This window comes from Capsicum annuum, chromosome 3 (genome assembly GCF_002878395.1).
Source record: "Capsicum annuum cultivar UCD-10X-F1 chromosome 3, UCD10Xv1.1, whole genome shotgun sequence".
In the NCBI taxonomy this organism is placed as follows: domain Eukaryota; kingdom Viridiplantae; phylum Streptophyta; class Magnoliopsida; order Solanales; family Solanaceae; genus Capsicum; species Capsicum annuum.
Genome location: NC_061113.1, coordinates 41,092,679 through 41,117,493, shown reverse-complemented (window position 1 = coordinate 41,117,493; position 24,815 = coordinate 41,092,679). Strand labels below are relative to the sequence as shown.

The window sequence follows — 24,815 nt, the reverse complement described above, 5'->3', positions numbered from 1 at the left end:
AAAGAACCAAAGAAGTTTAAAAAGTAAAACTAAAACTAAGGCAGTTTCCAAATTACAAGTCCCTAGCAACGGCACCAAAAACTTGTTGCACCCGAGCACACACGCTACTTTATGTGGTTTCACCAATTAATATAGTGGCCTTTTACAATCCAAGTATCAATACCTCAGAGACTTGTGTTGAAAACTATCCAATTCTAATTTACTATTACAATCAATTCAGTGCAAACATAGCCACAAGAGTTTGAAAGTTATAAGTGACCATAAAATAAACAATACGGTAAACTAAAGGTCTTGGATAACCAATAGGCAGAAACCCAGGGTTAAGGCTCTGTGAACAATCATACTAAGCTATTGAAATTCATTGGTTAGGTTATTTATCTTGGTTGTAGATTCACGGGGTTGATATTATGATTATGGTCTTTCGAGCCTCTAATCACCTGTCTAACTTAGACCCACAACTACATTGTTGTGTCGGGATGTGAGAACTAATTTAAATGCATTCATATTTCATTTTGTAAGTGAACCAAATAGTCTAGTTAGGTATATTCCTATCCTAAATTCAAATTATAACTTTATTCTGTAGAATAGTATAGTTTTATTCTATTTATCCCCACATACTATCCTCTTGTTCCATCTTTCGGGCTCACAAGATAACTATGGATGTATTATAAGGGTAGATAATCCTTAAAGTAGTGATAAAAATAATAAATAAACAACCAAATAATATAAATAATCAAATCCAAGTCAATTCATAACAAGAGTAATCATATTCTTGGCCTTAACCTCTAAAAAAGGTATTTCGCTGCTCATGGACATAACCATAAGCGCAAGGATAGAATACATGTTAAAATCCATCAAAAAACAAAATTAATTGAATAAAACCCTAATTGAAGTATTTTCCAGCCTCCCTCAAAGTTTCAAGGTCGTCCAAGGTGTGTAGCATAATGTTTAAGGGTCTTATTTATAGGAGGACACAAGCTGCCAATTTGAATTAGGGTCCGTGCCATGCCCCTTATCGTAGTGCATAATATCCATTGAACACCCTTATAATGGTTAAACACTAGAATTTTTCATTTATGATTCCCCCAAGTCTGTGGCATGGACCCTAACACGGTGCTTAGATTCGTGGCACGCCAATGACTCCAAAACTTCCGGTTTTGGTCGAATTTTGTCCCATGTGTTTGTCCATCGATTTAAAGCCGCATGATGATATTTCCAATTGATTTCCAACTCTTGTATAATTCACATATCATAATTATCAACTCTAAAAGCATCCTGTGGAATCAAACACCATGAATTAGAGCTCAAACAACATAAAATCCAAGACGGTGAACTAGAAACCTCAGCTAAGAATACTAGTGTCCTTTTGATTTTCAACTTAGTTGTAACTCTTGTATTGTTTTAATTGAAACCTAGGCACTATAAAAAAGTTATTACACACATAATTACACATTCATACCCTTAGGAACTCATTACACACACTAGAATTTATCGAGATCAACTAGAACAACACATAGCTTAAGCTAGTAACACTAGTTCTCTCATCTAAACTGTAAATGAAAAAAATTTATTCTAACTTGTTTGAAATACTCCTTAAACATTTTAATCAAGTATTTTAAAACTTAGATGCTCAATTATACAAAGATTTACTCGTTAATCACACAAGAAGTCCTCAAAACAAGGCTAAAAAAGCATAGATAATGTCACTAAAGTGCATAAATCCACCTCAGATCAAACATGTTTGATAATATGCCTAAATTAATTTTTTCAAAAAAATCTCTCTATTAACAGGTGTTCGATGATATACTAAACAGCAATTTCAGAGGTGAAAGGTGATGTAGTAATATCAGTAAAACGTTCCAATACTGCTCTGACTACTTTTAATGTTAGCTACAAATATATCATTTTTGTTTAATGAAATTAATTATTTTTTTCCTCTTCAATAGTAAGATACATTGCTTAATTTTACATAATATTCAATGATATGTCTTACAAGGTGTAATACCGGGTAGAATTAAGAGCAAAGAAATTGTAAAAGTGTTTGCTTTATAATTTAGTAGCTCCGACTCGAAAGCTAAACATTGCATAGTAGTGATTTTAACAGTAAAGTCTTATTTTCTTTTCAAGTTAATCAAAATTAATCCAAATAAATAGAGGGAGGTGATATGGTAAGGAAGGTAAAGTGAAGATAGAACATTTCAGACATATACTTTGTACTTGAAGGAAGCTTGTGAGTATTCTGCTCTCTCTTTTAATTTTCTCCTTGACTTGCCTCATATCCTTACTGTTATGTTGGATTTATCTGCTGCTTTTCTATTGTATGCCCTGTGTAAAAATTAAGCAGAATTGGTGTGAAATGAGTTTAAGAAAGCAAATTAGACTTTTCAATGGTCTTAAACTAAAAAATATGTAGGATGCATCAAAATGTCTTTTAATCTTGTAATCTTACATATGCTACGTGAAGAATTGAAATTAAAGAGTTGCTAAAAAAGTAAAGAGATTCATTTTGAAATGAACTAAAAAGGAAAGTAAGACAAAATAAATTGCAACGGAGGGAGCAAAGTATTTGACACTTAGAATACTGATAAGATTGTATAAAATAAGATACAGGGAGTAAGGAATTTTAAGTGATTGTAGAATTCTTTTATAATGATTGTTGATTTATTGAGCTAATAATTTGCTTCAACTAGAGTAGCTTTTATCAACAAACAAACCCAAAATGAAAGAAAAAAAAAACAAAGAAACACAAGTCATTATATGTGATGATCATGTGAATATGCACCACTTCAGAAATACTTGTGACATCTTGGCATGTATATATTGTTTAATTAGAAATGTTATCAAACATGGAGGGGGCTTTAATATTTAACCATGGCCCTTGGTTACCCCAGTTAAATGATATAGGGGAGACTTAAAGAGTGATTTTCCATAAATTTTCCTGAAGTTTTGTCTATATTGTGTAAAGGTGCATATGAGGAAAAAATACTTGAGATGGAGAAGAGTTTGAAAGTAAATTTATTCTACCTAATAGGGTTCTTTATCGATTTTAAGATTGTCAAGAACTAACAAGTGAGGAGTCCACTAGAAGCGTGCCTATGGATTTATTAGACCTCATAGGAGGCTACTCCTCTTATGACCATCCGGTTAGTATATCTTTGTTGCCATTACATCAAATGATTATACAAACTAAATAAATTATCATACATCCCGAATTCAACAATCGATTCAAATACATTGTTGTAGCAGCCTCTTACGGCTACAATGAAAGATTTTTTTTCTGAAATATTCCAATGGTCAACTTTATGTTGGTACGAGGAATCTCACAACTGATGGAGAAATAATATTGTGTATTGAATTCCTTGATAAATTTGGTGTATGAGGTAAATAAAACTCAACAACAAGATGTCGTGCTATTGTGGCTAGAGGAACAAGTCCATCATTTGCAACATGGCATGATGAAAGTCTATAAAAAAGGAAAAGTGAAAAGTATCAGTGTTTTTTCAGAAGAGCCTCCAGCTTGTTCTCTTGCTGTTATAAATGGTGTAAAGGTAATTGTTTTGACTCCACAGAGAAAATAAAATAAATATTTCTCTTGTTAGTTTTTTTCCTTTTAATTTCATTCTGTAGACTGACTGATAGTTAACTCATGTTAGGTTCGCGCTTATTCTATCTGAATGTTTATTTTACCTGAAGGATGCATAATAAATGCAATGACCTTCAATTTCTTCTAACTATATTGGAGACGTTGGACCATCCGCTACAGTGATATTGTTGTAGATATAAATAGAAAAGCAGTGATAGGAAAGGTATCATTTTCATGAATTTGTTTCATGAGGAAAACACCCATATTAATTAATAATATTGAGATTCTGATATTGATCTTATTACTTTCACGTGTTATCTTGTCAACAAATTCTTAATGGGAACCTCTCTCATGTGAAGTCCCAACAATTTTTTTCCTTTTTCAAAGACAACAGAAGAATCTATTGACACTTGAGGATTTTTCATTTGTTTTTAACTCTCACAAAAAAAATAGTAATGAGTTGCTATTTCTCTGAAAAGGAAACAAAACGTGTCAGAAATGAAAAATCAGATATTGAACCCTAAACGAAATGATATTCTTGTTGATCAGATTACAAAAGGTCTTTTGATCAGCCAGTAGAAAAGTCTTTTATCATTATAATGTGTCAAGTGAAAGTGCAGTGATGTATGCAGCTGATGCGATAATTTTTCCTAGGCCTGCTTTATCATAAGGGATGCTTCATTAGTGTTGATCTTTACAAGAGTTAGTATGAGGTTTGATCCACTAAATAATCTTCCAGTTAAGCATGTATATGACCTATTTAAAAGTACTCTATATAGATCATGGTATTGCTTAGTTGAGTTACTATGAAAATGTATTACCTGAAGATGTGGTATGACATGCCATATTAGTTTATTAGCAATTACTGAAGTGTTTGTTTTCGCTATTTGAGTTATCTTTTTTATGCATGTGATTTATCCTAAGGTATAAGATCACTAGATAAAGAATGGAGTTATTGTACCTTAGAAATTGAGAAAAATTGCTGGCACTCGGCCAATGCCTTCAATTTTTGTATTTTCTTCTCCGCATATCTTTTTTCATTATTTCTCAATTTTAATTATTTGTACTTGTGGGGTATTGTAGTTTCTCTTGGTAAGTTTCATTCAGCAAGTAGATCTAGTTTTGAAAATAAGATATCATCCAATGGATAGAATGAGGACGAGCCCGTTCAAATAAATCTACAACTAGCATTTTTTGCCAGCTAAAAATTCATCATGAAAATTAGTTTACTCATCTTCCATTGATGAAGGACATGATGGGAATTATTGCTCTGCTTGAAAATGAGATTTTTCATGAGTACCATTGAGGCTGCGATAACCTACTGAATTTCTGAAAGTAGATCCTTAAGTAAAATGTGTTTGTGATTGTTCTAGCCAAAATAATAATAGAACATCAGTCCCCCTATATGATCACAAACAATCTCGTTGTTTTCCTCTTTCTAGCTACTTAAAGAATGTAACTAAATAACTTTGTTCCACATATAAATATAATATCGTTTTATGATGCATCCTTTTGTTAGGGTTTTTGCCCTGATTTTCTTACCAAATTTAAGTTTTACTTTTCTTAGAAGGAAAATAAAAGTAATATCATAATTACTTTTACTTTTCCTGAAAGAAAAATATAATTCTTTTATATATTTGGCTAACCTCTTTCTTGGAGGAATGATTTTAAAACTCTATAAATAGAAGACCCTCATTCTCATATAATAACACAGTAGTATCCGCAATGTAGTCATTTACGAGTCTTATTTAGGGGAAAATTTTCTCCTAATAGTTTTATGTTTTCTTTAATATTAGTGTTAAAACGCGAGCCAGGGCCCTAGCCGTAACAAGTATCCCGAACCATGACTGTCCGGGTGCCCTTTTCTTTCTGGAAATAATGCACAACATTCATTTAATATAAAAAATTTGTAGAAAGACATAACAAAACAGAACTATGGCCAATCTCATAACACTTGCACAATTTGAAAAGAAATTCTTAATATTCAAAACATATGACACCAGTCTGCGAAATCTCTAACACTACAATATCCAATATATGTCTAAATTAAAACTGGTACAAGGCCCCCAGTCATACCATAAATCAAACAAATGACAATATTTATATAAGCCCAGCCTTCCGGAATAGAGAAGGCTCACCAACAGCAAATCTCAGAAACACTAATCTACTGCTTAGCTGGACCCGGGACTGTGCCTTAGATCCTGAAATATAGGGGTCAATATAGATATACTGGTATACAGAGCAATCCAAAATAATGTACTTTTATACAACATAAGTGAGAGCAATTCATAAAACAGTTTACCAATTTGTAATTTTACGGGCTATATGGAATCTGCCCTTAACTCGGCGGCCAAGCCTCCAATCCAAGTTTGTCGTAAGGATTGGAGTATCAATAAGGGAAGACATGCAATAGAACACAGCATAGTGCCATGATCCCCATCAAATCAACATGTCATGGTAGTGCACAAGACCACAAAGCATGGTACCATAAACCCCGTGTCGGCAAATCATGGCTTCTAGCATCGAATCTTTCAACTTGTACTTTCTTTGAGTAACCATCTAACTTTTTTTAAGCCCATTTTTAACCTTTTCTAGACATGCATCTTTCTGAATTCAAAATCAAAGAAAAATCTGTATTTAGTCTGTCCTGAATCTGTTATGGCATTTGTCTGTTTGGTATCGTCATACCAAGACTTGCAAGTCATATTTCTCAGCCATACATTATCAAGTTACAACTCTTTTCAAGAAAAACAATGTTTAGACCACCAAATCAATCAAACAATGCAAGAGAGTTCTTATTTTCAAAATGTATTTCAACTATGCAGAGATTCTCTCTTTTCAACATTTCATCAAATATGTAGTGGTCAAGTATTTTGTGACAAATCATGCAACTCTTTAAAATCATCACTTCTCCGTTATATAAACAAGAAACACCCTCTCTTCAATTCATAATCAAAATCAAGTCTTAACCAACAGTAAAGACATCTGTAACATGCTTCTCAGTATGAAATTAAATAATTCATAACATATAAAAACAAGCGGATTTATAACAAGAGAGGGATTATAATGCTTCTTGCTCTCAATTCAAATTTCAAACATCAAACCACATGCATACATACATATATATATAAACAAAATCGAGTTTAAGGGGTAAGGCCTCAAGACCAAAATATTATTGTCAAGAAGGATTTACAATGCATAATTGTAATTGTAAATTCAAGACCCTTTTGTAAATTCATGATTTCTCAACACTTAAACATAATTAAAACGATTTTACCATGCCCATGTAGTTTAGGAAAACCCCACGTACCTTATGTTTTATAGTTTGAAGATTGGAACTCTAATCTTTACCCTTTTCTTGAAATCTTGAACTTAGATGAAAACCCTAGTTTGATCTTGTTTTTGAGAGTAGAGAGGATTTGAGATGTTTTAAAACTGATAAAAGTTGATTAATAATGCTTAAGGGGAAACTTAAGTTATGGGAAAGGTTTTTGGAGTGAGGAAAAGACAAAAATACTCCTACGAAAACCAAAGGTCGCAGAATTTCATTAGTTGATGGCCATGGTTGATGGCCCGTCACTCAGGTGATAGCTCATCACCTAGGTCATCACTTTTGGGATGGATTTTACCACTTACTGCCCTAGGATGACGACTAGGGCTGATGGGTCGTCACTTAGTTGACTGCCCGTCAACTTGGTCGTCACCTAGTTGATAAGTCGTCAACTTCGTTGTCACATTTTGGCAGATAGACACTTCAAAGTAAAATGAGCATAACTTTCTACTCAGATATCGATTAAGGTGAAACCAGTTGCGTTGGAAAGAGGACTCAAAGATCTTTCTTTTGGTATATGGTTGGACACGTAACTCATTATATACTAGGAGTAATGGTCATTGAAAGCTGACCCAAGTTGAAACATTCATATCCAAATCCAAAGGTATTCCCACACTGTAGAATTGATCATAACACATATATTAACAAATAATCATTGGGTTCAGGTCTATACAGGTAGGGAAGACGGATTAAAATCTAGCCTGAAAATTCGGGGTGTTACAATTAGTTTTAATGTGTAGGTCAATTGGCCAAATAATATAAATAATATGTCTTTTTAGTATATTTTTATTTGTCAGCTGAATTATCACTAACTTGGTTTGCAAACTCTTCGCTTCCGCATGGCGCCCTCTTAATTTTAAATACAACAAGTGGTATCAGAGCCTACGGTTTAAAGATACAGTGGTTTGGTAAAACGAGGTTGAAGACAAGTTCAAGGTGATTCAAATCAATTTGCAATCAATTTGATGATAATGAAGATTTTTTATCCAATTATATGTGGAGAAGAAGTTTTAAGAATATTTCAACATTCTTGTTGCTGCATCTTTAAAAATAAAGACAAACTATTTATTTTTAACCCACTTTTAATTATAATATTTTTAAATCTTAATTTCAACCACGGCAAACAACAGTGATGAAGATTATGTGAAGAACGAAGATCATGCATGTGGAGAAGGTGGATCAAATTATGTCAAGAAAATCAAGACAAAAAGGAAGATATGTTAGGATTTTTGCCTTAATTTTCTTACCAAATTTAAGTTTTACTTTTCTTAGAAGGAAAATAAAAGTAATATCATAATTACTTTTACTTTTCCTGAAAGGAAAATATAATTCTTTTTCATATTTGGCTAACCTTTTTCTTGGAGGAATGGTTTTGAAACTCTATAGATAAAAGACCATCATTCTTGTACAATAACACGGTAGCATCCACAATGTAGTCATTTACAAGTCTTATTTAGGGGGAGATTTTCTCCCAATAGTTTTATGTTATCTTTAATATTAGTTTTCATGTGTAGGTCAATTGGCCAAATCATATAAATAATATGTCTTTTTAGCATATTTTTATTTGTCATCTGAATTATCACCGACTTGGTTTGTAAACTTTAAGCTTCTGCATGACGCCCTCTCGATTTCGAACCCCATCCCTTTTGGATAATCTTATTATACCACAGAACTATCATAAAATTAACTTCCACAATGTTGGATCTCATTTATACAATGATGTTGGAAAAATGCACGAGCACAGGCCATCTAGTTTTCTATAAATGAATACAAAAATTGCAGTGCAGAATCACATGACTTTTTTTGGGGAAAGGGGTCAATTTAGCCCCTATATTTGAAAAATAATTACATATTCCATTTATCATATTTTGGGGTCAAATTACCTCGATACCATACTGTAAGGTCAAATTTATCCTTCTATTTTAAAAAATTAACTAAACATACACTCCGTCATATTTTGGGATCAAACTTATCCTTGATGTCATACTTTGAGGCCATATTTGCCCTCGTTGTTAAGAAATTTTTCACTTGTACTATTTCTGTAACAGAAAAGACCAAATCAACATTAAATGACTCATTTTAAAAAAAAATAAAACAAACTCTAAACTCGTCTGTTCGATCCAATCACAAAAAAATTATACAAATAAATATATCTCTCTTTCAGTTCTATTGATCGAATTTTTTCAACGAACAAATATACTTATCTTCTAACGTACAGCACTAATATATTATTTACAAATGAACAAAATGTGAAATGGAATTGGATAAGGCAGAAGTATGAAACTAGAGAAAATGTCTATTACAAAATTTGCACCTGTTCAATTATGTTCAAATTTAAAAATTTGGTATGCAATTCTATGTGCATCTAGATTTAGAAATTGGTGGATAAGTTTTCTGAATAAATGACATGATGAAAAATCTGTGTAAATTCAAATTGTATATAAAGATATAAGAATGAAGAAATGTTGCGATTGACACATAGGAAGACCTCTTAACTCAATCATCTAGAGAAATATCCAATAAGCCTAATATGTTGCATTTGACCATCAAGTGTCATTTTTCATGAATTTTGAACTGATACAGATCCATGAACTGAGGGAGGGATAGATTTGTTTGTGTTTACACTGATGCAGATTCATTTTTTATAAGCTATGCACTGATAAATATCCAGTTTCTTAATCTCGTTGAAAAAATTTGATCAACAGAATTGAGGGATATATTTGTCTCCTTTTTTGTGGCTCGAATCAGATTGGGCGATTTTAATTAGGGTAGGTTGTATTTTTAAAATTAAGGCATTTAATGTTGATTTGAGCTTTTCTATTAAAAAAAAGATACATGTGCAAAGTTTCTTAATAATGAGGGTAAATTTGACCCGAAATATCACGTTAAAGGGTAAATTGACCAAAAAAAATGATGAATGATATATTTAGTTAATTTTTTAAAGTACGGGATAAATGTGACCCCAAAATATGATAGTGAGATAAATTTGATTGCAAAGTGGTATATTTAGCTAATTTTACAAATTAGACCGGCAAATTTGAACCTTTTCCTTTTCTTTTTTCCTTAAATAGAATGATTATCTAGAAGATGAGACAGAGGGTGCAAAATCCGTGGTCTTAAAATACTGTGGTAATGACATAGTCAAAGTTTAAACTAGTGTTAATCAAGTTGGAATTTTGCTAGTAATAGAGTAGTACCATTGTGCGATGGGCGAAAAGTAAAAGAAAACGACAAATCTTATCCTCACAAAGCAGAGAAAAATCATCGCAAAGTCTGAGAATCAAAGATAATTATGTCGATGATGGTGAAGCAATGGCTTCTTTCACACACTCATTTTCAAAAATCCATTCTCTTGGAGAGTGGGCAGCTCAGTAGCAAATGGGGAGAAGTAAAGCTCTTCCACAAACATACCAACAAACCTTCAAAATGTATTCATATCCATTTCAAGGTCACCACTCAATTTTACATTTTTTGGATTTTGGGTTTAATTGTTTTAATGTTTTGGTTTGTGGGTCTATTGCACAATTGCTTCTTTTGTTCTATTTCCATTGGGGCAAGTTTATATGCCAAATTATGTGGCACTGTGAATTCATGGTCTCTTGTCAAAACTAGGAATTTTGTGTATATATTTTCTAAAATTTGTATAATGCCCCATGTTACAAGAAGCCTAAATGGTACGCTTGGTTGAATATTGAGTTAGTCACTAAAGTACTCAATGGTATTGATAGAAATGCAAGGTAAAATTGCGTACAACAAATCCTTGTAGTCGGGCCATTCCCTGGACCTGCACATAAGGAAGCAGCGATCAACCGTCCACTCTCGAGATTCATATTGATCAATAGATCTCCACTTCCTGCCAGTTCGCTAAGTAGACTCACTCTACTGCAGGGCAACAAAGGCTGGATAGGAGTTTTAGTGCATTGGGTTGCTAAGTTGCTCGGACTCTCCAAAAATGTTGCCGCACCCGAGTCGGATCCTTCAGAAATACACTATTTTTGAAGGATCTGACACGCACTCGTAGACATTTTTGAAGAGTCCGAGCAACTTAGTTGGGCTGCCCCTTTTGACTCGGTGATTTTGGCCTTTACTGGGAAAACATGGTGGAATCCCACTTAAGTGAAAGTTACTCTTTCTTGCTGTTACAATGTTAATGAAACTCTCTACCGGAGAAAGTGAAGAATAAGCTACATTTTTTAGCGTATATTTTAGAGAAACTACTTAATCTTGAGCTAATCCATATACAACAACAACATATCTAGTGAAATTCCTACAGGTGGGGTCTGGGGAGGGTGGAGTGTATGCAAACCTTAGTTCTACCTCGCGGAGGGAGGTAGCAAGGCTGTTTCTGGAAGACCCTCGGCTCAAGGAACATATGTTAAAACAGATTTAGAAAGAAGTAAAGAGATAAAGAGTAGAAGATGGAAAAAAAATCGTATGTTATTGATAGAATGCCTAGTGTTTTCAGTATCTGTACAAGACTATATATAAGACCTATATCAACAAGGATAGACTAAAAGTTACAACAACTATAAGAACTCTACAACAATCAGGTGTCTAGTAATTATCCGTTATTACGCCCCCGCAAGTTGGTGGTGTCAACTACACCCAACTTGGAAAAATGCTTGATAAAAGAGACTCTTGGAAGTGGTTTGGTCAGTATATCTACCACTTGATCAGCCGAGTGAAGGTGTTGAACTGCGATATCCTTGTTTTGAACTTGTTCACGAACAAAATGAAAATTAATAGCAATATGCTTCATCCGACTATGGAACACTGGGTTGGCACAAATGTAAGTGGTGCTAACATTGTCACAAAATATCCGAGGAATGTCTGAGAGACGAAACCAAAGCTCATGGAGTAAAACTTTTTAGCCAATTGGTCTCAGAAATAGTAGCAGTGACAGCTCGATATTCTGCTTCTGTGGAGGAACGGGAGACAGATCTTTGCTTTTAAGAAGACCATGATATCGAAGAGCTGCCAAGGTAAACAACATAACCTGTGGTGGAGGTTCGATCAAGAGGATCTCCAGCCCAGTCAGAATTTGAGTAAGCTGGAAGACGGTGATCATGTTCTTTGGCAATCCGGAGGCCAAATGAGGATGTTTGGTGTAAATACCGAAGGAGACGTTTCATGGCTGTTCAATGAGATGTGCATAGACTGTGAGAGTTTGCTGACAGCAAATGCTATGTCCGGACGTGTAAAAGAAAGGTAATGAAGTTTACCGATGATTCGCCTATAAAGAGAGCCATCAACTAGAGAATCTTCCACGGACTCTGGGAAAGTTACAGTTGAAGCCATTGGTGTTGGAACACCTTTGCAATTTTGCATATTAACTTCCTGCAAGAGATCTGTAATGTACTTCTGTTGAGACAACAAAAGACCACCAGGATAAGACAACACTTCAACACCAAGGAAATAATTAAGTGGACAAAGATCCTTCAGAGAGAATCGGGTTGCAAGATTATCAATAATACTTTGAACACCACAAATCTGATTACCAGTAACAATTATGTCATCAACATATACTAGGACATAAACAATAAACTCAAAATTCTGCAGGATGAACAATGAAGAATCAGATTGGGACTTAATAAACCCCAAAGTAACCAAATAATTTTTGAGTTCGGTGTACCAGGCCCTGGGGGCTTGTTTGAGTCCATAAATAGCTTTTTGCAGCTTGCAAACATGCTTCGGATGTGCAGAAGATTCGAAACCAGGTGGTTGGCGCATATAGACTTCCTCATCAAGACGACCTTACAGGAAGGCATTATTGATATCAAGTTGACGAATGGGCCAGCTTTGTTGTGTTGCAATTGCAAGAACTATTCGAACAGTTGTTGGCTTTACCACAGGACTGAAAGTGCATTGGAAGTCAAGGCCAGGTCGTTGTGTGAATCCTTTGGCAACCAAGCGAGCTTTGAACCTGTCAACAGAACCATCAGGATGATATTTAACCCGAAAAAGCCACCTACAATCCACCACTTTTTTCGAAGGATCACATGGTACCAACTCCCATGTACGGTTCCGAACTAAGGCATCAAATTCATCTTTGATAGCATCATGCCAATGTGGGACTTATCAAGCTTGCTTAAAGGTTCTAGGTAGGGAGGAACTGGTTTGAACAACAGTGTGGAATTGCTTAGGCTTAAGGCTATTAGTCTTAGATCGAGTAATCATATTATGAGTGGGCGTTGATGTAGAGCTAGGGTCAACAAAAGAAGGTTGTGGGGCCATGGGAGATGAGATAGGTGACTAGGAAGAGGGTTGTACCACAGGGTTTTGGATCAAAGGACCAGTAGACTTATTTCAACGCTAGTAAGTGATTATTGTGGATTGCGGCTGCGTATTTAAATGGGGAGAAGAATGAACTAGTGAGGACGAAACATTTGGTTCAGGTGAATGCGGCTTGAAACTGAATTTTGTATGGTGAGGGAAGGGGGGAGTGGAGATGTTGGAGAAGAAGTAGCAGATAAGGGAGAAATTGAATTACCTGAGACGGTGGTTCTGTTGGGGTAGAGAAGATAGGTGAGTGCGTGTCCACAGGCTGCTGCACAATGTGAGTGGGAAGCTCATAAGAATCATGTGAATATCGAGTATTATCCTGCGGCTGCTGTTTAGTTGAACAAATCTCCCAAGACACATTTTTATTTTGTGTGTTTGTCAAATAAGAAAAAATATTTTCGAATGGAAACTGGTTTTCTAAAAATAAAACGTCAAGAGATAAATATATTTTGAAAGTTAAAGGATCAAAACATTGGTGGCAGTAATGTTTATTCGAAAATCCCAAATAAACACATGGTGTCGAACGAGGCTCGAGTTTGTTTTTGGCATATGGTTTGAGCCATGTATAACACAAGCAACCAAATACTTTAACGGAGTCATACTTGGGCATAGTTTGAAATAAAATTTCAAAGAGGCTCTTATGCTGAAGATTCAGTGTAGTTAGCCTATTTATAAGATAAATAGCTTGTTGACAGGCAAAACTCCAAAAAAGTGTGAGGGTAAAGATGCTTGGTGCAACAAGGTTCTAGCAGTTTCACTAACATGCCGGTGTCGTCTTTCGACTAGAGCAACTCTTTGTGGAGTATATGGGGGTGACACTAAGTGCTCTATGCCATGTGCTTTGAGATACGACTGTAGACTCTGAAATTCGCCACCACCATCAGTGTAAAAAGATTGAATTTTGGTGTTGAATTTGCATTCAAGCAATGGATGCAAATTTTGGAAAACTTCCAAAGTTTCATTTTTTTATTTTAAAGTGAACAACCACATGTATTTTGAAAATTGATCAACAAATAACACATAATATCTTTTCTTATCAATTGACAACACTGGAGATGGACCCCATAAATCGCTATAAAGGATTTGCAAGGGCTTATTGCTTCGCAATGAATTTTCTGAAATAGCCAACTTGTGCATTTTATTTGAATAACAAGAATTACAAATGGAGCTAGTTTTATTTTGCCCATCTTTATTCTGCCCCCGAACTAGAGACGCCCCCGTCCTCAAATCCTTCACAAGATAATGGAAAGGAAAAAATTCAATAGAGGAATGATTATCACGACAAAACTTAGAAACAGAAATAAGATTATTTTTAATGACAGAGGAGCATAAGGTATTGAGAAGTTTGAAATGATGATTTGATGCACTTATGTTAGCGTTACCATTATGGGATATTGGAATGGTGTTACCATTGCCCATAGTTATCTCTTCGGTGCCGTGGTAGTCATGTACAGTGGCTCGGCTTTGAGTATCAGATGCAATATGATGAGTGGCTCCACTGTCGATGATCCAAGGGGACTGTTGACAAGGAAAACGAGCAGCAAAGTTTGCCCGGGCTTGCAGATGGTTATGTGACTGCGATCTGCAGACTTTAGCAGAATGACCTACGCGATCACATAGTTGGCAGCGAAGGTTTTTGTCAGAGGGTTGCTGCTGCTGGTTGTTTCTTCGTCAGCGTTGTGCTTGCCATTGCTGATTGTTGGCAGGAGGGTTCACACCTGGACAACGATTGCTGGAGTAATTATTGTTGCTCTGGCGAGAAGGAGTTAAGCTAGTCTTTTGTGCTATAGCAGCAATAATGGGAGTTGATAGCGGCTTCTTGTCTTTCTCATGTTTGAGGAAAAGCTCATTTAATCTAGAAGCTTTTCGTAAAGCTCTTCATATGAAATAGGAGAATCGCGAGCACGAATGGCAACAGAGAGTTCTCGAAATTCAGATCCGTGTCCACTAAGGATTTTCACAATGAGTTTCGGGTTTGATACCGGTGCACCAGCAGTTGCAAGTTCATCACAAAGTGATCGAACTTGATGAAGATAATCTGTGACTGGAAAACAATCTTTAGTGAGGCGGGCCAATCGATCTCGCAAGCTGAAAATTCTTGTTTGAGATTTGTTTGCATATGCAATATGCAAAGCATCCCAGGCAGCTTTGGCGGAGACTGCAACAGCAACAGTGGGGGCAAGCGTAGGATCAACAGAGGCCAAGATAGCATTTTGAATTGGCTGATCTTGGCGATACCAAGAAAGGAACTTAGGGTTATCAACGTCTTGATTGTTCTGAGAGATGGTGCAAGTAAGTGCAGGGATGGAGCCATCGAGATGCCTATAAAGATTGTGACCACGCATAAGCATTGAAACTTGAGCTTTCCACAAGGAGAAATTGTGACTGCCCGTTAATTTAATGGGCAGTTGGGTAACTGGATTGAATTGAACAATTGTGATGGCATTGTTGATTCCATCGGCATTGGTCACAGAAATCTCAGAGGCCATTTGTGTGAGCAAGCAGAGAAGAAAGAAAAAAAAAGGAGAGGATCAACTCGTAGGAGTTTAGATAGGCTTTGATACCATAAAGAGATGGAGAGTAGAAGATGGGAAAAAAATTGTATGTTATTAATAGAATGACTACTGTTTTCAGTATCTGTACAAGACTATATATAAGACCTATATCAACAAGGATAGACTAAAAGTTACAACAACTATAAGAACTCTACAACAATTAGGTGTCTAGTAATTATCCATTATTAAGAAGAAGAAGAAAAGTCTTGATCTATCACTTGTTATTTTAAAAAAGTATCGATGGTTTTCATTGTGTTCAAACTTCAAAGCATATGAAGAAGTGTAGTAAAGCTAATTTGCAAGGCAAAAATGCTTCGATGCTTCGATATCACTGGAGAATTTACAACAGATTGATTGTAGTTGTTGTTGAAGTGATTAATTTCTAAAAGAAATATCACTACTGTTAGGTGATATAAGTATGCAAATGATTTTAAATATAGCTAGTGAAGATTCATATTGCTGTAGTATTGGCCTCACTGCCATTTGGCAATCAAGCTAAAACATCTACTCTCTAGCGAAGGGGGGCCTTGGAGTAACTGGTAAAGTTGTTGCCATGTGACTAGGAGCTCACGGCTTCAAGCCCTTTCCCTTGACCCTGCACATAGCGGGAGCTTTAATGCACTGGGTTGTCCTTTTACTCTCTACTAAAAGATTGTCTAAATTGCTCGTCACTACCTAATTCCACCGCAAAATCATGAAACTTCGGAAGACATGTTATAGACTGACAGGGGGGTCATTTTTCGCTATTTCTCTTGTTCTAAACTAGTCATTAGTTGTGTACATACTCCATTGCTTGCTCCGTTCTGTTCTTGTTATGTTTGAGTAGATAAAGTCGTGTTATTCTAGTGGAATATGCAAGGTATTTAAACAGTAACTATAGCAAAAAGCCGCTAGCTGAATTAATTTCTTGGCTTCCTTTTCTTGTTCAATTTCTGTTGTTATACACATGGCAGGAAATTTTGCTGTTCAAATACCCTGCAGCAGCATTAATAGTGACTAATGCATTGATGATGACTACACCTTTAGACGCCTTGGCTCAAACATGTGAACCCGAAACTTCTGTTTTCAATATGCCATTATTGCTGCTTGTTGCCCTCATTGGGGCCACAGTAGGAGGTAAGGTACTTATGTTTCTGACTGCCATAGTTTTATTGCATAGTTTGGGGCTTTCAACTTTGAAATGGCAGAAAGTCATTGTGGTTAGATGAAACACTAAATCATAGACCCCAAGTTATAATCGTAGAGCATGCAACTCAAACTTCACATCGAGATTACACCCCATATGATGCAGAATCTACTCTTTTTTGTTGAGGCATTCAAAAGATTACATAAGCAAGCAACTTGGATAAGATCATAAGATCAGTTATGTTTGTCTTGCATTGCCATACTTCTTCACAAAGCTAAGTCTAATACATGCAGAATTTGGATTTAATGAAAAGAAAAAAGATTTTTGATGCATTAAAGTACATCACAGTATAGATTGCAGAAGTTAATGCAGCCACCTCATTCGGCAGTTCCTCTGCCAGAACGCTTACGAAAATCTTAATTAAAGCATGAAGTTTACTACTGCCATCAGAATTCTCTATGTATGTTCGTGGAAATAGCCATAATAGAGCCTATTCAAGAACTTGTCAACAAAAGAACTATGTGTCAATCCCAAACTTGTTGAGGTCGCATATGGATCCTCAATATCGATTCTGGTCCATCTGCGTCATTTCTCTCTATATTTAATAAGTTGTCTTTTGGGACAATTGAAGAATTATCCAAAAGAAAACTATTCAGAAAATATTCTCTGAGTGGACTAAGAGAACATAGTGGAAATGGTATGGCTGTGGTTAATGTTTAAAGATTTCCTCTCTTCCTCCTATTTTTAACATTTTTGTTTGGCAAAAAGGATGGGATTTTGAAATTGTTGTTTGTCAGATCAGTTGTTTGTAAAAGAAAAAAACATTTCAAACTTGAGGCAATTCTGAGTACAACAACATGATGTGTTTGTGTGAAAACGAGGGAGTTTGTGGAGGAGTTGAATGAGATCTCATTTTCATAATGTCTTCACTCAAAAAATGTCTTCTCTACAATTAATCAAGTCCCTCACCAGCTTGAGGGGAGTGTTATAATGCCAATGCATATAACGTCGCACATGAAAAAAGATTATTATGTATTGTCGAGAATACAATTATAAAATTCAAAAGTTGGCCCGGAAACCACGGTTATCAAAAAAAAGAAAAACTATAAACAGGGCTTGGTGTAATAATGTAGATACACATCTTAATAATATTTTCCCGTGTTATTTCTCACAGCTTTCCTTGCTTTTACTTTTTTCTTTCCCCACCTTTTGACACAAGTTGTGCGTGTGCGCATTTTAATTGTATTTTCAGGACTAGTTGCACGTCAGAGAAAAGCGGAATTACAGCGGTTGAATGAGCAGCTCCGACAGATTAATACGGCTCTAAGAAGGCAAGCCAAAATAGAGTCCTATGCACCTACCTTAAGTTATGCTCCTGTTAGTGGTAAGATTTCAGAAAGTCAGGTGATTATTGATCCAAAAAAGGAGGAATTAATTTTTCACTTGAAAAATGGGAAGAACTTTCTGAGAAATCAAGCTCTAGAAAAGGCGTTTTTGGAGTTCAAAACAGCTCTTGGGCTTGCACAGGATGTAAAAGACCCTATAGAGGAAAAGAAGGCAGCAAGGGGTTTAGGTATGTCAGATCTCCTCGTTTAGTTTATCCTAATATTATCTTGATTGAACATGGTGGCAGTAGTGGACTTGTGAAGTTAGCCAAGCCGAAATTTTCCCTGTATGGGACTGTGCATCATTGACTGGAATTACACATGCTTGCTTCTTTTGTTTTCTTTGATCTAGCTAGAATTTTCGAGAGATGATTTTTATGGCTGCTTGTCTCTGCCTAAACAATGTAATGAGTATGTTCCCTGGGAATGAGATCCTGTCTTGACCATTTTCTTCTTGTCATTTGTTCCTAATTTCTTGTTGTCACAGAGTCATGTTGCTTTTTTGGCTCATTTTCTTTTAATTACGGAGGAAAATGTAAATTCCGATAGAAGTTGGATATAGAGATTTTGGTAAATCTACTTACTGCGTTATCATAATAAAGAGACTTTGGTATATCTTGGTCCTTGTATCGGATAGGATAGAGTACAAAGTTAAACTTTATCCGCGTACAAACTGCTGCTGTTTCTCTTTCTTTTATGTGTGTCTTGGTGTAATGACCTTCAAAGCTTCATCTCTTTCTCAGGGGCATCATTACAAAGGCAGGGCAAGTACAGGGAAGCGATTGAATACCACTCTATGGTTCTTGATATCTCGGCAAGAAATGGGGAGGAGTCAGGAAGCACAGAAGCTTATGGAGCAATAGCTGATTGCTATACTGAGCTTGGAGACATGGAACGAGCTGGAAAATACTATGACCAATACATTGCGAGGCTACAGAGTGACTAAGCCATCTACTAGAAAGACTTATCTTTCTGTTGCGGAAATTTGTTCATGTTCATACATTTGGAATAGAATGTTCAGAGGTTAGGTCTTTTCTCTTGGTATATTCCTGAAGTTATCACCGGGGTAATCTGTATTCAGATTTGTCAACTCAATTTACATGTAAAAGTTGGAATTGGACAATCAAATGATCTTTACAAAAGCGAGAACTTAGCAGGATTGACTTTGGAATGGGCAATGCAGGGACATTGTTCCACTTCCTCTTGATTGTTTTGTATCAAGTTCATCCCATTTAACAATTCTCATGATAACAATGAAATAACGATACACCCTGTGAAATCTCACAAAGTGAGATGTAAGGAGGGTAAAGTGTACACATGCCTTACTGTTACCCCTCTCTCACTCTGTTTTTTTGTTTAAAACTCGTTTCATCATGATTGAGGATTTTTAAAATTCTTTTCAGAAACCAGACCACTACATTGACTATGCAGATGTGTAAAATACTGACAATAAGCCTCTAGCTTAGACAAAGTTGACAAAAAAAGGGAATAATGCATAAGAACAATAAATTAAATTCACTTACTTGGCTAAGTTTGCAAAACAATGTTACGTTTGTCCATCAGCAAGTAATCACATCGAAACAAAAATTATGTGGAGGTGCTTTCATGCGCCAAAGTCTAAACACATGAATTTATTTTACTTCAACTTGCATTTTGGGACCAATTTTATTGAATCCAGAACTAAAACGGCCACTTTTGTGAAGTCAAAATTTGAAAAGGACAACCGAAGAAAGACCAGAGAGGACAAAACGCTATACTTCTATCAATACTAGATATGATATGCGCACGGGCCAAACAAAAAAGTCCATAACAAAACCTTTGGTTAAAATTCAATCACAAATTTCATTAACAAATTTCGACAACTTTCAATGTCAATTAGTACTATAATATAAGCATAAAAAATGAAAGTCTCAATTATATAATAATGGTAATACAACATTAATACATTAGATTAATGTATGATCATTCTTGTAAAGATGTAACTAAATGAATCAACAAAAACTGAAGCTTATTTATCTTCAATCATTTCGAACATCTTCAATATCTGCCCGGTTTTTGGACATGATTTTCAGGTGTGGTTCCTCTGCTTTCCAATTTATCCCTACAGTGTGTTGCATCATCGAATGAAATACTGTAACTACATACTTGGCCAAATTAAGTTGCCCAAACCAGAAGCGCCAAATAGGCAGATTCTCGAAATCAGCTTTGAGAAATATCATCATAAATAATGATTACCCCCGTCAGAAGATATGGCCAATTTGAATATGAGCTGCAATACCTTCAAAATGAAACCTACATAAAATGTAGATCATCTTGGACAAATTTTAGTTTCTTCTTTGATTTGTTTATGTTTTTCAAATGAAAAAATACTGAAAGATTATAATCATCAATACTATTAGACAACTTTAGCTAAAAAAATTAAAGAATTAGATACTACAGTAGTGCCACTACCGTAAAAACCAGGAAACCCATAATAACAATAGTTACCTTGCTTAACATTGAAATTCATCATCTATGATTGAATTGTGAAAACTTTTGGATAGGCATTCTACATCTGAATCGAATTCTTTCTGATTAAAGAATCTCTTTTTAGTTGCTCTGGAACAAGTAGGAGATTCTCTAAAAGATATATAGGGTTCTGCTTCAGGCAACAACATGTTTGATCCCGCTTATGAGGTGAAATAGTTGGCTGATGAAGAAACCTGCAAGTAATTTTAGCAATGCTAGAGTCGGCTAAGCTGCCGTTCTGCATCAATTTTGCTGGCCACAAAATCACGTCATGAGCTTCCATTCGCCAATGCTGTGAAGCAACGACGTAAGAATTTAAACATGCAAGCAAATCGTGTACAATGTATATTGTTAGGTCGAGCGAAGCATATAGGTATAAGAACGTTTATGATCATTAAAAAAGTGCTTAATCTAAATGAAGGATGAAAAACCTGTAACACATTTCATCAAGTCTGTGAGCTTTATTACAATATAAGTTATTTCACTGATGGACTATCAAAGAGCATATGAAAGCAATCCATCCATCGACAATCTGATACGATGGCACAAATGCAAAAAGAAACTTTCAAGATAGAAAAAGTGACTGACAGAAAATTCTTGCAATGCGTAGTTATATATTATTCAATTTTCTAAATTCTGCATTTTCCAACTGAAAAGATTTGCAAACAACCCCATTAATCCACCAAGTAGAGGGTGTGGAACAGGAAAGGAATGTTACTGTAAATCTTAAAAGTAACTGTACGAATTTGAGTCGGATTATCTTGAATGAACTACCAAATGAATGACATTATAGCAGTTCTACGTGTTAAGCTTTATACAAGCACCCTCATTTCAGGTCTACTTATGTGTTAAGATGGCAGTCACACATTTTTCCCTAATGTAGGAAAGCCAACAAAAATAGCATACAATCACCACCTCCACCCAAGACAAAAAGATAGAACAAAACCAAAAGAAAAAAGAAAATGAAAGAAACCTCACCAGGGGTTGGGAACATATATTATGGCTAGATAAATCTTTATCTTTTGCTTCTTTTTTTTTTTTTTAAGAAATCTTTTGCATCTTCTTCAAGTAATCTGTATGGTGTTATGTGTTCGTACTCAGTTTTGGAGGCCACATGTTTCAATACTTGGAGATTTAATAAGAATTTTGATCATAATGTAGCGAGTGACAAAATTATGGACTCTCAAAGAACGAAAAACAACAAAAAAATCAATGAGAATGAATAAGTAATTATCATGTAAAATTCAATGGGCTTGAAGACACCATGTCTAAATGGGAGATTGAATCTCATCGGCTTGTACCTATAAGGAGAGAAGAGTCTGTTATGCAAAAATATTGGCTATTGAGATTATAAAACATATACGTTACCCTTGATTTAAATTGAAATTCTGTTTTATAAATAAAGTTGTGCCAATAGACAAGTAATTCATCATAGTTTAGTATTGAGAAGGAGACGACTCATCACAAGAATTCTTCTTTCAAAACTCTCCTCGATTCAGTCCATATCCATAAGTATCCGATCTCTATGTCTGTTGACCTATTTTTCATCTCGATGACCCAATAATTTACCGTCAAAATCATACAAATCTTAATAACTAAACTCACAATATATACATTACAGAAACAAAAGGAAAAATACTGAACCATCCAAAAGCATTAAAGATATATCAGCAACATACCATCAAGTATAAATTTCATCATATGGGAAGTAAAAAAGATAAAGGAAACACCATTTTTTGTAGAAACAAACTTAGGGAAAAAATAGAATAAAATTACGTGAAAAAAATGTTTGAAGTTTACCATTACCATTCATAATATGAATGAATTTCCAAGCAGCCATATTACAATTTAGAATATGAACTTAGATTCTTAATATAAATTTATTACAATTCTTATGGGATGATTCTTAGCTGAGGTTAATCTAAAGTTTGTATTTTTCACACAGAGGATAACTTTATGTGTTAAACTTGCAACAAATAGCAGGCCTAACCCCATAATTTAAAAAATATAACGGAGTCGAAGCAAAATTTTTTTAAAGATTTAAATTCATAAAATATAAAAATTCTAGGTTTACGCCTCTGTTTGAATTTTTGGATCTAACAGTGTAATAAAGAAATAGGCATTTTATAACTAAACTAAACAGTTTATTCATGCATTTTAACAAACACATAATAGGCATTTCACAACACTTATCAAAGAAAAATATATTTAATCAAATATCCACTCTGAGATAAAAGTTATGTGACATAGGAAAATGAGTTGTTCATTCAGGCATTTTAACAAACATATAATGGCCATTTCACAACACTTCTCAAAGAACAATATATTGAATGAAATATCCCATTCAGAGATAAAAATTAGTTGTGACATAGAAAAATGAGTTATTGTTGAACAGTGATAAGCTTTCAACTTGAAGTACTGAAAAATGAGTTATTGTGAGACAGTGATAAGCTTTCAACTTGAAGTACTCTTGTTGAATGGATAAAGAGAAAAAATATATGAAGAGATAAATTTTGTAAATCAAATTTAAAAATTAAATAGATAAAGAAAGAGAAGAAAAAGTGAAGAGAACGACAGAGAAATAAGAAAGAGCTACCTTAACATTGCAACAGTAATGGGAGAAGGTTGAAGATGAGCTCTGGATGAAGATAACTTGAAACGAATTTGATGGTAAAGCATGGAAGCCGCGTATATTAAGCAGTGGTGTACGTGTACGTTAAGTGAAAAACAAAATGAAATTAAATGACGTTGATAAAAATTTAACATCTAAGCACACATGTCGATCCTTCAGTGCTAACCCACATTTCTAGTATATGGAAAAATAATGATGGTTCAATAAACAGCTGTTTGACCATTCCACTTCGTTAATATGTCGTGTAAATAACCCCAAGTCATGCAACACTTTCTTTTTTTGAGAAAAGTCATAAAAAAAAAACTCTCAACTTATCCGCACAACTCACAGCATTTAAACTAAATTTCTATTTATTTATCCCTTTAATATCTTTAAAGTAAATTAATTTCACCCTTAAAATCAGAATCCCACTCTCACTATGGAGAGTACACTACACGTGCGCCATGTCAGTGTCAAATTAGTGTCACATCAGTGTCAGGTCATTGACACGTAAGAAAATAGAATTTAAAAAAAAAATAATCCAACACACATATTATTTTTATATATTTAAATATATATATATATATGTACTATTTATATATATATAATATATATTTTTTAATATATATATATATAAAAGACCCCCACCCTTCCTCCTTCAACAGCCCCCTCCCCCACCACCACCACGCGTTCCTCCTTCTTCTTCAATTCTTTAACAGCCCCTCCACCCTCACCCCCCATTCCTCCTCCTCCTTTAATTTCTTTTTTATCATTAACACCATTGTTTCACCATTAACACCAATAACTTGATTCGAATTTAACAAGAAATTGATAAATAACTTATTCATGTAGATTAAGCCATGGCTCCTCCATCAACAGTTAAAAATCAACAATTTCAAGTAGAACAAAACCTAAACCTATCCACAATAATTTCAGGTTTGCCAAATGATTTAACAGCAATAATACTAATGTTCGTTCTTTTGTTTTGATCTGCCATGAAACCCATTAACGGAACCATACACAATAGAAACTCAAACATACACCACACAATGGGGAGCTGACCGAAAAACACATATACCACGCGAATTCTCTCTTATTTTTGTGGATTCACGGAGAACCTCTCACCATCAACATACAAGCAACGCATCAAAGAGATTGAGGGAGAGAGATTTAAGAGGGGGAGAGATCGAAGACAAGAAACAAGAGAGAGTTGAGAAAATACAGTGAAAAGAGAGAGAGGCAGGAACAAGCTTCTCCGGTGAGTTCTCGCTAAAAAACTGCGGCACAACTGTCCGTTTTCCTTGATATTCGTCATTGCCAAGTTCGCCTGAGCTCCGACGAAGCAAAACAATATCCCCAGCTCTAATCTGATCAAATTCGAACAATTTCAGTCCGATTTCGACGAAGTGCACCAAAAGATAATTGAAATAGTGA

The 24,815-nt window shown here is 35.0% G+C and overlaps 1 protein-coding gene, 1 long non-coding RNA gene and 1 pseudogene across 3 annotated transcripts; 2 read left to right on the top strand and 1 right to left on the bottom strand.

The window, feature by feature from the left end:
• The first annotated feature begins 2,165 nt into the window (after nt 1-2,165).
• Nucleotides 2,166-3,821, top strand: LOC107865448 (annotated as a pseudogene).
• A 6,118-nt stretch (nt 3,822-9,939) lies between these two features.
• Nucleotides 9,940-19,458, top strand: LOC107863901 (protein FLUORESCENT IN BLUE LIGHT, chloroplastic). The gene is made up of 4 exons (XM_016710092.2): nt 9,940-10,362; nt 16,705-16,867; nt 18,130-18,450; nt 19,006-19,458. Exons 1-4 carry the CDS (start codon nt 10,207-10,209, stop codon nt 19,206-19,208), a joined length of 843 nt encoding a protein of 280 aa, XP_016565578.1. The 5' UTR covers nt 9,940-10,206; the 3' UTR covers nt 19,209-19,458.
• A 693-nt stretch (nt 19,459-20,151) lies between these two features.
• LOC107863902 lies at nt 20,152-23,660 on the bottom strand. Of its 2 annotated transcripts, none has more exons than XR_007053550.1 (3): nt 23,367-23,660; nt 20,750-21,062; nt 20,152-20,540 (listed from the first exon to the last, which is right to left on the bottom strand). It is a non-coding gene; the product is annotated as an uncharacterized LOC107863902 (long non-coding RNA). The 2 variants fall into 2 exon arrangements; XR_001672484.2 differs by having other exon boundaries at nt 20,152-20,554; nt 23,367-23,623.
• Nucleotides 23,661-24,815: the final 1,155 nt, after the last annotated feature.